At 43.3% G+C, this 15,191-nt stretch overlaps 1 protein-coding gene across 6 annotated transcripts in view; it reads left to right on the plus strand.

Moving 5' to 3' along the window:
- Window positions 1–15,191, plus strand: part of KANK1 (KN motif and ankyrin repeat domains 1) — a 135,225-nt gene that overhangs the window by 93,016 nt on the left and 27,018 nt on the right. Inside the window, exon 1 of one of the 6 annotated variants that reach the window (XM_030257817.4) lies at window positions 14,302–14,464. The exons of 4 other annotated variants lie outside the window; for them this stretch is intronic. In XM_030257817.4, the coding sequence (XP_030113677.4) occupies window positions 14,395–14,464 (70 nt within the window). In that variant the 5' untranslated portion in view covers window positions 14,302–14,394. Of the gene's footprint in view, window positions 1–14,301; window positions 14,465–15,191 lie in introns of those variants that run through there. One more of the 6 variants, XM_030257815.4, reaches the window with a different exon arrangement.

The raw sequence follows: 15,191 nt of genomic DNA on the forward strand, positions 1-15,191 counted from the left end.
AAATCTAAAATGTGCAGCTTTCAAAAAAAACAGTGCATTGCAAGAAAATAAAGTGAAGCACATGGCCATGGTTGAAAAAAGTGGACTAATATTTGTATATGATACAAGCATATAGGCAAGATCAGGGCAGTCAGGTTTCAAGGACTTACAAATATCACCAAGAGTTTTTTACTTCAGTCAGTCCATGGCTAAGTCCTTTCTTCCCCTTCCCTCTTCTCCCCTCCCTCCAGCAGAACTGTGAATCTTTATTTTAGATATGTTTTTCCATATCTTAAGTTATAAAGTTAAAAAAAGGTATTCCTGTCTAGAATCATTCTCTTTGCTTCTGCTCCTGTTGTCTGTTTTTTGTATGTGGAGACAGATGACTGCTATATAGCTTTTAAGATTGTCAAGACCCGAGTGTGCTTACATGGCTGTGCATCCACTGCATCACCCTTTAGACTTTCACTATTCTCCCTCATCATCATTAGTTACAGTCCTGTCCCCTTCCTCTCTCTCAGAGAGTGTCTGCCATCCAGGATGCTTGTCCTTCCTTTTTGCTCCCTAATACTCAGTGCCTTTTTCCAGTGCTTGGTTTCACCCCAGGTCTCCCCATGGATGCAAAGGAATTTTTCCAAGTCTGTAGCCTGAAGAGTGTAGACTGACACCCAACCTTCCTCTGCCTCTGCTTCCTAACAACCCATTTTCAATGCTGTGGAAAATGCAATGTTGACAATTTTGAGAAAATTACTTATCTGTCCCTTTACAGAGAAAAACTGTAAGACTACAACTCTGCAAACATAAATGTGGCTTAGCCACACCATCTCGGCCCACAGGACAAGTCACCACAGCAGCAGCAGGAGAGATATCTCTCTGTGAAACTGTGTGTCACATCTCCTCATCCAGTCCAGCTTTACTGTCCATTGCCAATCATACTACTGTGTGATGTACTGCATGCACTGTTTATCAGTTTATCACATGGCACATTAACAGGATAAGTATTCCTGCCCATGGATCCCATTAGGCAGGTCCTGGTAAACTGACTTGATCTCCTTCTCTGTCAAGGTGACTTGCTTAGTGGATGAGGGAAAGGTTGTGGATGTTTCTGCCTGGACTAAGTAAGGCTTTTGACACTGTTTCCCACAGAATTCCCCCGGAGAAAGAGGCTGCTTATGGCTCAGTGGCTTTACCCACTGCTCACTGGGTAAAAAAACGTCTGGATGGCCAGGCCTCAAGTTGGAGGATCCTAATGGATGGAGTTACATCCAGCTTGTGGCCAGTGCTCCCTAGGGCTCAGTACTGGGACCGGTTCTGTTTAAGGACTTTATGGATTATATGGATGAGGGCATATCAAGGGCACCCTCACGCAGTTTAGAGAAAACACCCAACTCCAGCAGGATTGTTGATCTGCTGGAGGGCAGGAAGGCTCTGCAGAGGGATCTGCACAGGCTGGATCATGGCCAAGGCCAGTGGTGTGAGGTACAACAAGGCCAGGGCTGGTCCTGCCCTTGGGTCACAGCAACCCCAGGCAGTGCCACAGGCTGGGGCAGAGTGGCTGCAGAGCTGCCCACAGGAAAAGGCCCTGGGGGTGCTGGTGACTGAGGTCAGACATGAAACTGATCTGCCCAGCCATCTCCTCTCTAGCAGATGCCTCTGGAAGGACATAAGAAGCAAGCAAACACACTTCTTCCCTTGGTGTACAGAAACCTGCAACTCAGAGACTTCCCAAGCTGGGGTGGTCCAGGATGTGTCTTAGGTCACAGTGTCAAATATGTGTTTTCAGGAGCAACTGAGCATGAGCCAGCAGTGCCCAGGTGGCCAGGAAGGCCAATGGCACCTGGCCTGTGCCAGCAACAAAGTGGCCAGCAGGAGCAGGGCAGGGATTGTCCCCTGTACTCAGCACTGGCGAGGCTGCACCTCAAGTCCTGTGTTCAGTTCTGGGCCCCTCACTCCAAGAAGGACCTTGTGCTGGAGGGAGACCAGAGAAGGGCAATGGAGCTGGAGAAGGGTCTGGAACACAAGTTGTTAAAGAGAGAGCTGGGGTTGTTTAGCCTGGAGAAAAGGAGGCTCAGGGGGACCTTATCACTCTCTACAACTGCTGGAAAGGCTGACTCCAAGTGGGAGTCAGCCTCTTCTCCCAGGGAACAAGTGACAGGATGAGAGCCTCAAGCCTCAGGAAAGGTTGCATTGGAAAAATTTCTTCACCAAAATGGTTGCCAAGCTTGGAACAGGCTTCTCAGGGAAGTGGCTGAAGATGTTTAAAAGGTGTGTTGTACATGCAGTGTTTGGGAACAGACCAATGTTCTAGTGGTGAACATGGAAGTTTTGAGTTAATAGTTGATGATCTTAAAGGTCTTTTCCAACCTAAAAATTTCTGTGATTCTATGATTCTAAGAAAAGAAAAATTACCAGATATGAAGGCTTGAATTGTCCACTTGCTCTCACAACAAAGCTTCTCATCATAAGCTTTCCCAAACAATCACATTACTAACCTAACTTACCCCAGGACACACAAAATACCAAGAAGTTGAAGTTCATTCTGTGTGATGCCAAACTTGATGGACAATTAAAATTTATATGGGGGCATTTATCAGTTGCACCTGAAAATACATATTTGACACTGTGACTTAAAACACATCCTGGACCACCCCAGCTTGGGAAGTCTCTGAGTTGCAGGTTTCTGTACACCAAGGAAAGAAGTGTGTTTGCTTGCTTCTTGTATCCTTCCAGAGGCATCTGCTAGAGAGGAGATGGTTGGGCAGATAAGTTTCATGTCTGACCTCAATGGCTAGCAGGTTTTAAATCATTCTATGGAAACCAGCTGCCAAATTCTGGAAGGCTGTAAAGAAAAAAAAAGAACAAAATAGCATGCGCCCACTCTCTCACAAATTAAAATCTAGAAGACCCCATATCCAATCTGCATCAAAATGCAGCAGCTGTTTTTGGGGATGAGAATATAAACCTGACAATAGTGGGTATGGCCAAGCTCTGTGCTCCCCTGAACTGGATCTCTGTAATCAGGAAGATTATTTCATTCTTTCCAAGCAGAGCCACACCATTGCTGAGGAAATGGTCTGTTTGGAGGCATGTGTTTTAAAGAGCTGTGTTTCATCCATCGCCTTTCACAGATCCATTGTGCTCTCTCTGCCTTTTGTTTTCAAAAGGGGTGTGAAATAACCTGCTTTTTAGATAAGAATTTATCAGCTGGATGGCTGCCCATGCACCAAACCTTACATTCCCTCTGCTTCAGACCAAGTCAGGCTTTTTGGTCACTGGGGAGCTGTGCTCTGACCTCAGTTTTGTTTCTACTGCAAGCAGTAGCTGAATGAGTTTATTTGACATTTTAAGGGTCACAAAACCCGAGAAAATAAATATGTATATGCTCTTTGCCTTTAGGTTTTACTGGTGCTAACCCAGACATGTGTCTCCATATTTGAACTGCTGGACAAAGGCTAATGTGCTGATACACACTATGGGTTATTATATGCATTCGTGAGGCCTTTTTCAGCCTGCTGAGTTAACAGAGTTTTGAAGACAGTCCACTCAAGGTGCATGACTTGATGAAGTGCCTGTTCAAATGTCGAGCCCTCAAAACCACAGATATTATAAACAGATGGAGCATGTGGAGACAGCTGCTAAATCTGTTCTTCTCTAAACAGGATATCATGCTGTCTTTTTTTAGAAAAACGAAACCATATGACATTAAGATTTTTTTTCTCTCTGAGCAGAATCCAAACTCTTGAGAAGAATGTTCTGGCCATTCTCTTCTCTTTGCTTCCGTATTCTAAGTGTCACATTTGTTTTCACAGCAGAAAACTACATGGCTATTATAGTGGTCTTCCCTGCTGATGGAGCTAGAGATGCCCAACACTAACACACATTCCTGCTTTGCACTGCTTATTCTCACCTGGCTGGTTGAAAGATAGGGCTTAAAAAGCAGCAAGCACAAAGTGGTGGCTGCAGGCCAGGCAGTGTTTTAAAGGGCTGAAATTTTGCCTTTTTTCCTGAATTGAGTGTCAGCTGCCCTAGGGATTTTCTGTCTTCTAGCAGAAGCTTCAAGCCATGGTTAGGAACTGTTCCCAAATAATATTTTGTGGAGAGCTGCTTTTCGTCTTGCATGGGGTTGTTAGAGCACAGACCAAACCAAGTTCATTTAAAATTTAATACCTTTGTGGCCCATAGATGAAACAAGTTGGGTTCTTCAGACTTATTTTGTGAGCTCATGGTTTGTACATGGTTTATACATTGAATACATCAATGACTTGTAATTCAAGGAAATAATTTAAAATTACCTAGAGAACAGAACCTACTTTAGAGTCCGAAAGCTGATGCCTGGAAGTATTGTATATTACTTTGCTTCATATTAAATGCCACTGAAACCATCAAGACATTCGGGAAACACTTTTATTTTAAGTCTGCAATTTTAGCTGAAGGTATTGCGGAGGACTTGGACCTTGCTCCTGCCAATTCAGCAAAAGATCCTACTTCTGTCTGAAGCACAGCTCTTCCAGTTTGCATTGAACTTGGAAATTGTTTTGAGAATTCATGTTCCACCCCCACCCCACACACACTTTTTTAAACTGTTCTTGAGAATCTGCATGGAAAACATGAAAATAAAGTTATTTTCCTTTAGTCCTGTGAAGTCTTAGGACCTTTGCCCTTGTTAAATGAGTCTGTCTTTTAAAAGCAAATGTTGTAAGTAGAGGTGAAAAGAGATGGAGCTGAGGGCTTTGAGGATATTTTTATGAGGCTGAGAAATGGGTCTTCTTGCATCTAGAATCCCAGTTATCCTTACTTGAGTTAATACTTGGTATTACGTGGAAACAAGAAAATTGACAAGAAAATTGAATATGGAAAAATTGTGCATTGTTTTCAAAGTGCTTTTACTAACATGAAGGATATCTTGTATAGTTTGGATGTGTTTCAGAAAAAAAAAAGAAAACATATACTGAAAGTTTTATTTTTATCCCTCAAATTATAACCTGCATATGAGAAGCATAAATAAAACAAGACTGAATGTAATGCAGACAAAATTGCAAGCAGTGGTGGTTACAACAGGGGTAATTGTTCTGCCCAAATTATATCAATGAACCTTTCTGTGCTCTCAGTCCACATGTGGGAGTGAGAAATGAGAGGTGGGTGGGGGTGAAAGGCTTGGGGAAGAAGGGAGAGCACAGGGTGGAAGAGAAGTGACCTGAACTGAAAATTCCCTTTTGGGAATTATATCTGTCTTCTTCAGGGAAAAAAAAAAAAAAACAAAAAAACAAACAAACAAAAAAAAACCCAAAACCAACACAAAAAAAACCCTCACCAAACAACAAACAAAAAACACTACCAAAGACAACAACAACAAAAAAACTACCCAGAAACCCAACATCATTTTAGTGTGTCACTTTGTACAGTTCCTTTTGTCCTGCAACCGATTTAATGTATTTTAACCCTTGAGGAACCAGAGGCACTGCACAGCATGTGAAGTGCTGCGAAGGAGACTGCTGGCGCTGGCGCTGGGCTGGCTGCCGGGCTGGGACTGTCTCAGGAAATTCCAAATGAATATAAATAAATGCTGTGTAGCAACCACTGGGCTCCCTGCCTGCTGATGTGTCAGGACTGTGCAGTCCCTTTAAGGCAAAGGAAAGTGTGCTTCAGCCTTAATTTGCTGAAAAACTGAACACCATAACATCCAGGGGGTTGCTTCTCATGGATCGGTGAGTGAGACCCTCGAATGGGCCTGGGGGAGGAGCTGGCTCTGCCAAAACCAGCCCTTCATGTTCTGACAGGATATTAAATTGGGATGGTTAGAGGGTTTTTTTCATGTTTTTAATGGTGCAGGGTTAGTCGTGTTGTCTCACAAGCGCTGCCATCTGAAGGGAGTTTGCACTTGGGGTTTCAGGCACCTCTGGTAGCCTCTTTGTTTTCCTCCTTATGTAGACAGTATTTTGTTTCCTTCAACAAGCCCAGGTTTTCTCATGGAATATCAGTGTTGTGAAAGCTCTAGAGAAGGGAGTGGGGCTGTGCACCTATTTGCTGCAAAGCATCACTTCAAATGCAGAAAGGCAGCTGTTGCCCTCAAAGCTGGGAATTTTGAATATTTTTCATAGGCTTTCAATTATAAACCATTGGTTTTAGTTATTTTACAACTTTTTTCAGAAAATCAGTTTGTTGTTCTGAACTGTTTTAAATGAAGAGGAAAAGCTTTCAATTTTTTTTGCAAATGCAAATCACTTAGGCTTTTGAAGTTGGGAAAGCAATACACATCTCATAGAAGAAATCAGTACTAGATTAGTATAAAGAAGGGGAGGAGGGAACAATTCCCAGTATTTGAAATATCATACTTATTATACAGCATAAACCATATTTCTTATGGAGGCAAGCATGTGACAAAATAATGTCCTTCCAGGACTCATAATAACAAATATTTGTTGAACCACTCTTGCAGAAGAAAATTATTCAATTTTTTCCACTCTGTGCACAGCTGTAAGACAAAACTGAAACTGTAAATCCGTTTTAATACTCCATAGCAGGTTTATATCCCAGGAGTCCAGGTTCTTTCCTGATGGTTATTCATGTTACAATAGCCCTAAGTATCTGTTCTCCACTTCTCACCTCTTCAGAGATTTACCAGCATAGAAGGGTAATGACATCATAAATCTAAATATTTTGGTTTTGTGATTCAGTTGTTCTTGCATAGAAAGCGAATACAGCCTTCTTTGCTTGTGCTTCAGCAGGCAAGACTAATGCACCTTTGTGTTAAAAGATGTTTTCAAGCAAACTCCCTTGCTTGCATCCATGATTTCTTTGGGGAGATGATTTGGATAAGTAAGAAAGAAAGAGAACAATTTAGGAGTTTGCTCCTCTTTTGTCTTACCAGCCTTTTACCTCAGTATTGTGAAGCCCATCCTACTATGTGGATTCCTGCCTGGAATTTGTAATTATTTTTTTCCTTTGTCACCTTTATTGTGATAATGAAGCAACAAGGGATGATGTAGTGCTGGAAGAGTGGGGCAGCTGTGCCATGTTTTCAAGGGTTGGCAAGGGAGGTAGGGGAGCTGTGGGGTTTCCCCTGTGTCACAGAGGACAGCAAGGTGCTTCACCAACACTGGGAGTCAACCTTGTGTTTATCATTTCCTTTCAGCGTTTATTTCTCAGATCCATTGCTTGACATGGGCATTAATGGGGAATTGGTGGAGGATGATGTGGGAAGCACATCAGTGAAATGCAACTAAGGCTGTTTCTGACTTGTCTGACAGTGGACCTGCTGGTCGTGCTCAAAGCCACAGGTGGACTTGTGACAGCAATTTGCCAAAGTAGCCACTATTTTCAGTTGTTTCTGTCCAGAGGTGGCAGTGCTGTTGGAAACAGGAGCAGTCACCACCATGGTTTCTGCTCTGCTCTGCTCTGCTTCCTTGCTGGTGGTGGGGCACTTAGCTGATGATTGTATCCCTTCCCACCCATGCCCTGCTTCCTGCCACTCACTGCCCCTGGGACCTCTGAGTCAGAAACTGGGATGGAGGCAAAACAGCCTAGCCTCTTAGTTTTTGTGGTTAATGGTTGAGGTGGTGCACACACAAGATGTTCCAGCACAAAACTGCCAGATATTGAATTGTTCCAAGTATGGTAAAAATAAGATTTATTATCAGCCTCAAATAAAAGTGTTGCCAATAATATAAGGCAGATTTTGTGAATTTTGATGGGGGGGCATTTTGCAGTCACTCTTAAGATGATTGTGCTTTTTACTTCCCCAGGAACATATTTCTCTTCAAAAATATTATCTCTTTATTTAAGATTAATTAATTTGCACAACTTTCTTATAGTATGTATTTTCTAGTTTAAATGAACTTCTGTTTGAGCTGCAAGTACAGATTCTAGAAGTAAAAGTTTTAGACATGAAAAGTCTAGAGAGGGTTAAGAGGTGTGGTTTTGGAAGGTGGTTTTTGCTTTCAGCTCACAGAAATAACTTTTAGCTATGGGTATATGATGTTCAGATATAAATTCTGTAGGTAAGTCTTTTTGTACCATGTAAAAGAAAACACTTAATGGTGTAAAAATGGGTAATGTGACCTTGAAAGACCCCATTCTAACACCAAAAGGGCTACTCACTACATATATGCTCCTTTGATTAGCTGTCTGGTAAGCATTCTGAGCATTTTCTGTTTGTGATACCAAAATGCAAAATGCTCTGTCATAACTGGCAAACATGTACCGAGGAGAAGAATAAAAGCTAGAGTCTCTTCTTAACCTCTACAAGATTAATAAATAGTTTTGTGGTTGAGGAATTGACCCCTGAGGAGGAGGTGACAGTGGGACATCCAGACTAGTGCACCCATCTGATAACCAGCACCAAAGCAAGAGCTGGCCAGTCAATCTCACTTCAGTGCCAGGTGAGATCATGGAGGAGATCCTCCTGAAAATGATGTACATGAAGAATGAGGTGCTTGCTGACAGCCAACTTGGCTTCATTAAGGGCACACCATGCCCGTCAAATGTGTGGGCCTTCCATGGTGGGGTTACAGTGGATGGTGGGATGAGGGAAGATCAGAGATCCAGTATCATCTACCTGGACTTGTGCAAAGTATTTGACATGGTTTCATATGACATCCTTGTCTCTACACCAGAGACACATGGATTTGATGGATGTATAAAGAATAGACTGGATGTCTGCGCTCAAAGAGTTGGGCTCAACAACTCAATATCCAAATCAGTGATCAGTGACACCCCTTGCCAGGGTCAGTATTGGGACTGGTGCTGTTTAATGTCTTTGTTGGTGACATGATCAGTGGTAGCACTCTCAGCACATTTGCCAGGGATTCCATGCCACATGGTGTGGTCAACACTCCAGGGAGCAGGGATGCCATCAGGACTGACAGGCTTGAGAGGTGGGCCTCTGTCCTCAAGTACAACAAGGCCAAGTGTAAGGCTCTGGATCAGGGCAATCCTGAGCACAAATACAGGCTGAGCAAAGAATGGACTGAAAACGGCCTGGGGGAGAAGGACTTGTTTGAAGGAGAGGATGTTGTTTGGCAAGAAGTTTTAAATAACCCAGCAATGTGTATTTGCAGCCCAGAAAGGAAACTGCATTTTGGGCTGCATCCATAGAAGTGTGACCAACAGGTCAATGGAGGTGATTCTCCGCCTTTTCTCCACTCTTGTGAGACCCCACTGGAATACTGTGTCCAAGTCTGGATCCCCCAGCATAAGAGGGATGTGGACCTCCTGGAGTTCAGAGTAGGGTCATTAAGATGATCAGAGGGCTGGAGCATCACTCGCATGAACACAAGCTGAGACAGTGTGAGTTGTTCAGCCTGGAGAAGCGAAGCCTCCAGGGAGACCTTCCAGCAACATTCTTAGGACATACGGCACGGCCTGCAAGAAAGCTGGAGAGGCACGTTCTATGAGGGCATGTAATGATGCTTTTAATGTTATTTGCATTGTGGCTGTGATTGTTTTTTATCTTATTGCTGTACTTATCCTATTTCTAGAAACACCATGATATTAAAAGAGCAGATAAATTCTTTAAATTCCTTCTTTTACCAATGTTGCATGGTAAATGGGGCATCTTAGCCCAGTGCCCTGGTGTTTGTGTTCGAGAGCAAGCAAAACACAGCAGCCAGCTTAACCACTTCTCTTCAACTGATGCTGCTTTTGTTCATTGACTTAAGATACTGTCCTTAATTCACATCTCTGTGGCTTTACCACTGCAAATACCTGAGCTGAAGCATCTACAGCGTGAAATAAAACCCAGTTTACTATATAGTAGTAGCTTCATCCCTTCTCTGTTATTATCAGGGAACTTGCTAGTCCCCATTTTCTGATTATAACCCCCACCCTAAGCACTGAATATTTAGATGTCAGATTTAAAAGTCAGCTCTCCAGCTGGGGTATTGACACATAAATTTTGAAAAGTAATCTAAAACCCACATATAAGTGTTTTCTGAGTTTTCTGCTCCTTATATTTTTCAGATTAAATTTGCAGCAAACATTTTACACTAGAGATTTATTTGTTTGGTAAAATGTGCAGTAAATGCTTCTCTCTAACAGGAGAACCCTCCGTCCCTGTAAGTGTGGGTTTGGTAGAAGGGTCTGTTCTGATTGGGGAGTTCTGGTTGGACCCTATGCCCAACAGTATCAGGTGCATCAGGAGTTAAATCACATTTGCTCGGAGCATGACTGTAGCTGAGTATGAGCAAAACAGATTACCTTCCTTACAAGGCAGTATTTATTGGCTGGTTTTCCATGTCAGAAAAAGAGATGAAGGTGTTATTAGCCACATCCACAGTACAGTGTAGCATTCTGGGCAATTGTGCAGTTGTGCAGTGTTGTTGTACAAGCAGAGCTGGGCCATCCCAGCAGCACAGCCTGGCGCTGCATGAAGGGTGGCTGAGGCCAGCACCAGGCTATGGTCATGAGCAGCTTGCTGGCTTGACTGCTGTGCCGTCATGCCTTTCCTCCTTGCAGAAGATGACCAGCCAGCTGAGGCAGTGTGTACTCTACACCTGTGGTGTACTTCACATTGCCACTTTGCTCTTTAACTGCAAAGGGAAAAATAAAACACTTGATGCTCCTGCTATGTCTGGAAAAGTACAGAAATTACTTGCTATTCCTGTAAGTTCTCCTCTCTAGGTTCTTGAATTAAAATAAAATCTTTTAGGTCAACTTCAGTTTTTGGACTTTTCCCCACCAGCCCTTTTGAAAACAATAGAGACCTAGATTGAATCGCTGGGGAGCAAGTAGTTTCATGGCATCTCCTGTATATTGCTAGCCAAGAGAAAACTGATAAAATAAATGTGAAAGGTTAAGGTCTATTTTCCAAGAGGTTTTACTGTGGTTGTTTGGTTTAACTTATATTCAAATCCCCAACACTTGAAAAGGAGAATGAAAGAAAAATGGTGAAATATAGTTTTGCCTTTTTTTTTTAAATGTGCTTGGCCTCATGAGTTTTTGATCTTTTCAGAAGGTGAGACTGATATTTATATATAGTTAATTGAAGAAAAAGTAATGAATGAAAGTAGTATTTTGGAGGTGGGGGGAGAAGGGGGAAATTCACCGATTTATTCTCTGTTTTAGTAAGGAATCAGAAAGTCAGAACTTTTCTTTTTTTAATTCCTTTTCCTGCCCCTGATAAGCTTTCAAATTGAAGTTGAGCATACAAAAATACAGATTGACTCCATTTATGTCAACTATTGCTTCTGCATTTTTTTCTTTGCAACTTTCTTTATGAATTGTCTTACCCCATAACTCTGGAAGGAGACTATTATTCATAACAATGTTTCAATGAAAAATACTACTTTAGTAGCAGTCAGATTCATGATAAAAATGTGTTAGAGCAGATATCATAACCAGATGGGAGAACAGGCTCAACATATGATATCTGTATTTTTCAAGGCACCTCAGACTTTCAGTGTTGAAAAGACATCTTCAGTTGCTTCTCTTTGGTCTCCTTGTACCCTCCAAGGCAGCTCTACAATAAAGGTTTTCTAGCATGCAGAACCAAAACTCAATGTGTGCCCACATTTCCCTTGCTTTTGTCTTCTTGAGAAGTCTTGTAGCACAGAAACTAAATATTCTATTCTTTTTCCAGTTCTCCTGGCCTGAAAGTTGCCATGATTAGTGTGGACTCAGGTAGAGCTGACTCAATATTTTAATATACTGATGTTCTTTTTTAGTGCACTGGATAGGATATAATTTAATAGAAATTGGCAAGACTGGAATGTTTGGACAGAGCCAGTCCCATGAGTACAGAAGGTGAAGAGTACATTTTTTAAATGCCACTTGTGTCCTGCCCATGGTTATCCTGTGGCAGGGAGAGGGAAATGAAGTCTTTGTGTACTTCTGGAGAAATGCATTAATAATGACAGTACCACACTGAAGCCTCTATGTTTCACAGAGTGCTCTGCTTCCCTTGTACTGGCTGGAAAACATGATGTGTTTGTGTCTCATTGCATTTGGACTTGATGATCTTAAAGGTCTTTTCCAATCTTCATTTGCTATGAAAAGAAGAGTGTCTGCAGCATTTATACAGACAAAGATGTATGTCTTTGTGCATCTGCACATATGATTAATACTTGCCTGATATACTGCATAGGCTAGGGAATAGTTCTAACTTCACCAGTATCCATGATCAACTGGGCAAAAATGAGACAAGGAGCCTAACATGAGTGTTTGTACTGCGTGGTATTTGCTGCAATACTTCTATGTGTGTGGGCATAGGAATCTTTAGTTCATTTGAGGTCTTTGGACATGAAGGGACAGTGGTTCCTCTGAGGTTAATCTGGGGTACCTGCTGGTGTAGCATTTGGTATGCACCCACTACAGCTAGGAACTAAGTGTATCCGTAGTTTATCCACAACCTCAGGGCTGGAAAGGCTGCACCTTTACCAGGTGTTTATTAATTTCATTTTTATTAGATTTTTCCCCTTTTGGAACCAACAAAACCATTTTTATTGCTACAAAACAGCCATCCATATTGTTTTGTTTCATGTTTAGCAGGCACACCCATTTTGGCCCTTTCTTTGAGACAACAAAATGCACAAAGGCTTGGCACAGCTCCTGCATGCTGCATCAGTGTTGTGTTGGTGGTAGTGGATTGCATGCCTGATCCTTTTTTCTCTTAATTTATCAAGAAGCTCTCCAGGGGTCAGCTGACAATACTGGGATCGCATGAGTGGAATTTTCACTGTGTTGTTTTAAGAAGAAGCAACAGGCACTCAGCTCCAGGCACGTCTTGTGCTTGTACCACAAACGAACTGCGTCCTGGCAGTGCTGCTAGCTTAAGCTGAGGACCAGAGAGATTCCATTGTGAAGACACTGAGCTGTCTGCATGTGTTGTAGGGAAGTTTAGTGAGGGATTCAGTGTCAGTGTGGTTGTTTCCTTCTTACTATTTAGTTTTTATAGGTTTCTGTTGAGCAATCCTAATTCCATGAAGAACAAAACACATAAGAGATCCCAGTTTGACTCTCATGACTGAACATGAGATTTGCATGTCTTTCTAGAGGTTTTATGAATATTTTTCCAAAGATGCATTAATTCTAGAGTCCTAGGCCCTTCACAGAGGAAGAGTCTGTTCTTCCTTCCCCCATCCAACATTGACACATTGTGCCCAAGGTCATTTTAGAGAAACTGTTTGACTTCGCTGGTGTAGCGATGGGAAAATCAGAGATGTTGCTGGGTAGGAAGACAAGGACCCAGACAAGCAAAGGAAAATGGGAACAACAGGTAAAAAAACAAAAATTGGGGAAAACAGGACAAGGGGTAAAACCAATGGAGCGTGAATTTTACATGGGCTGGGTAAAGTGACTAGAACCAAACCTGAGACTGAGGGGTGAGAGTATAATCAGATTTAGTCTATAATTGGTGGTTCAAGCAAATAGATGTAAGAAATACAGGGAGAAAATGGTTGAGAAATACAAAGTATGAGGAGAAAGCAAAAAGAAGGGTACAGGGAATGAGGGTCAAGGAGAGAGTGAGCATAAACCTAGGGTGCAGACAGGACCAATCTAGGGTGTGGAGCTGTGGGGTGTGGAAAGGAGAGTTGTTTGTCTGCAGGGAATGGAGCCAGCATGAGAATCTGGGAATAGAGTACTGACTTCAGGGAAGAAGAGGAGTAATTTAGAGAATATGCTCTCATTCTCTCCGTGGCAGTGGGAGTCCTGGAGACTGTTCTCCTGCCTGACATTGAGGCAGTCCTACTGGACAGCACTGAGCTGTGTGTCCTCATGTGTCGGAAGTGTTTTTGTATGCATGTATTTTTGCTTCCAGTGGTATTCAGATGGCTATTTTGGGCGTATCTGTAAGTAAATACCACACCATACTGACACTCTGGTCTTTCAGCAGAAACATTTGGTCTGGGGGGGGGTGCGGTGTTTGTCTGTCAAACTGTCTGTCTACACTGCAGAATCGAGGTACTGAGGTGACCTGGTCGGCCCCGCTGCTGTGGCTCTGACATGTACGTGCCTGTGTCTGTGCCTGCATGCTATTCTTTTCCTGAAAAATAGTGGTAGTTTCTTCTGAGCAGCGTCCTCCTCCCAGCCATAGCACAGGATGTCCTGTGGTAGCCAAAGGCATGATGGGTCGCCATGAAAGCAGTCACACTGTTGGCAGGCAAAGCTTAAATATGCCAAGGAGATTGGAAAAACAGGAGCTCACCCCCCCTCCTTTCCCCCGCCGAAAACCTTTTCAGTACAACATTAAGTCACTTCCTGTAGTTGCAGTAAGTCTAGAGGTTCTTTTTTCCCCCTCCTCTCTGGCCCCTGCCTGCTCGTTCCCTGAAGCCCGTATTCCCCGGCGAGGCCGCGGCTCCGGGAGCGCGGGCTCCGCGCCGGCTGAGGGGAGCGCGGCGGGCGGGGCCGGCGCGGGGCGGCCCTTCCTGACGGGGCGAAGCGGCGGCAAGCCGGGGGCAGGCCGGGTCCGGCGTGTGACACATGAAGCTAGGACAGCCGTACGTGGCTGGAAAATTTGCGGTGTGGGGGCAGAGACATGTGGCTAAGTCAGGTAACCGGAAAGCTGGCTTTTATTATTCCTCCGGCGTATAACTTGCAATAGTTGTTTTTCCGTTTTTGGCTTTGTTTTTCGTTTTGTTTTTTTTTCCTTTATTTGTATTTTTAATATGAGGCCGGGGGATCAGGTTGTATGGCAGTGCTGCATATAAATAGGCAGCCTGAGAAAACCCAGCAGATGTATTGAACTTTTTACTTAGATTGCTTCAAGAACAGGTGAGTCCTGCGGCTGGAGGGCAGGTGGGTGCCTCTTGTGTAACGCTTGTCCCTGAGCAGTGGAGTTCGGGATCCTGCTGGAAGGGGATCTTGCTGCCTGTCATAGTAGTGGGAGCTTCATGGAGTTTAAAATGAAAGAGGCAGAGGTGCTGGTGGAAGTAATATGAGCTGAGGTGAGAGCAAGTTGGTGGTGCTGCTGTTGCAGCACTTCCCAGAGCCATGAAACAGCACTGCAGAGCTGTGTAAAGTCCAGTGCATCAGTTGCATAAGGAGCTGGGTCAGAGTTCCCATTGCCTGCTTGAATGCACCCTCTAGAGAAGCTGGTCTGCTGTGGTACATTGTAATCCTGTGGTCTTTACATGATAACATAGCGTGTGTGAAAGCTTGGTGAGGCATAGGAATACTGGAAAGATTTGAGGAAGGGTTGGACGGATTTGAGGTACTGGCTGCGCCCCTTCATTAACAGACACTATCTCTGTGTATGTATGTTCACATTTATGTGGGTA

The sequence above is a fragment of the Taeniopygia guttata genome, chromosome Z, assembly GCF_048771995.1.
Source record: "Taeniopygia guttata chromosome Z, bTaeGut7.mat, whole genome shotgun sequence".
NCBI lineage: Eukaryota > Metazoa > Chordata > Aves > Passeriformes > Estrildidae > Taeniopygia > Taeniopygia guttata.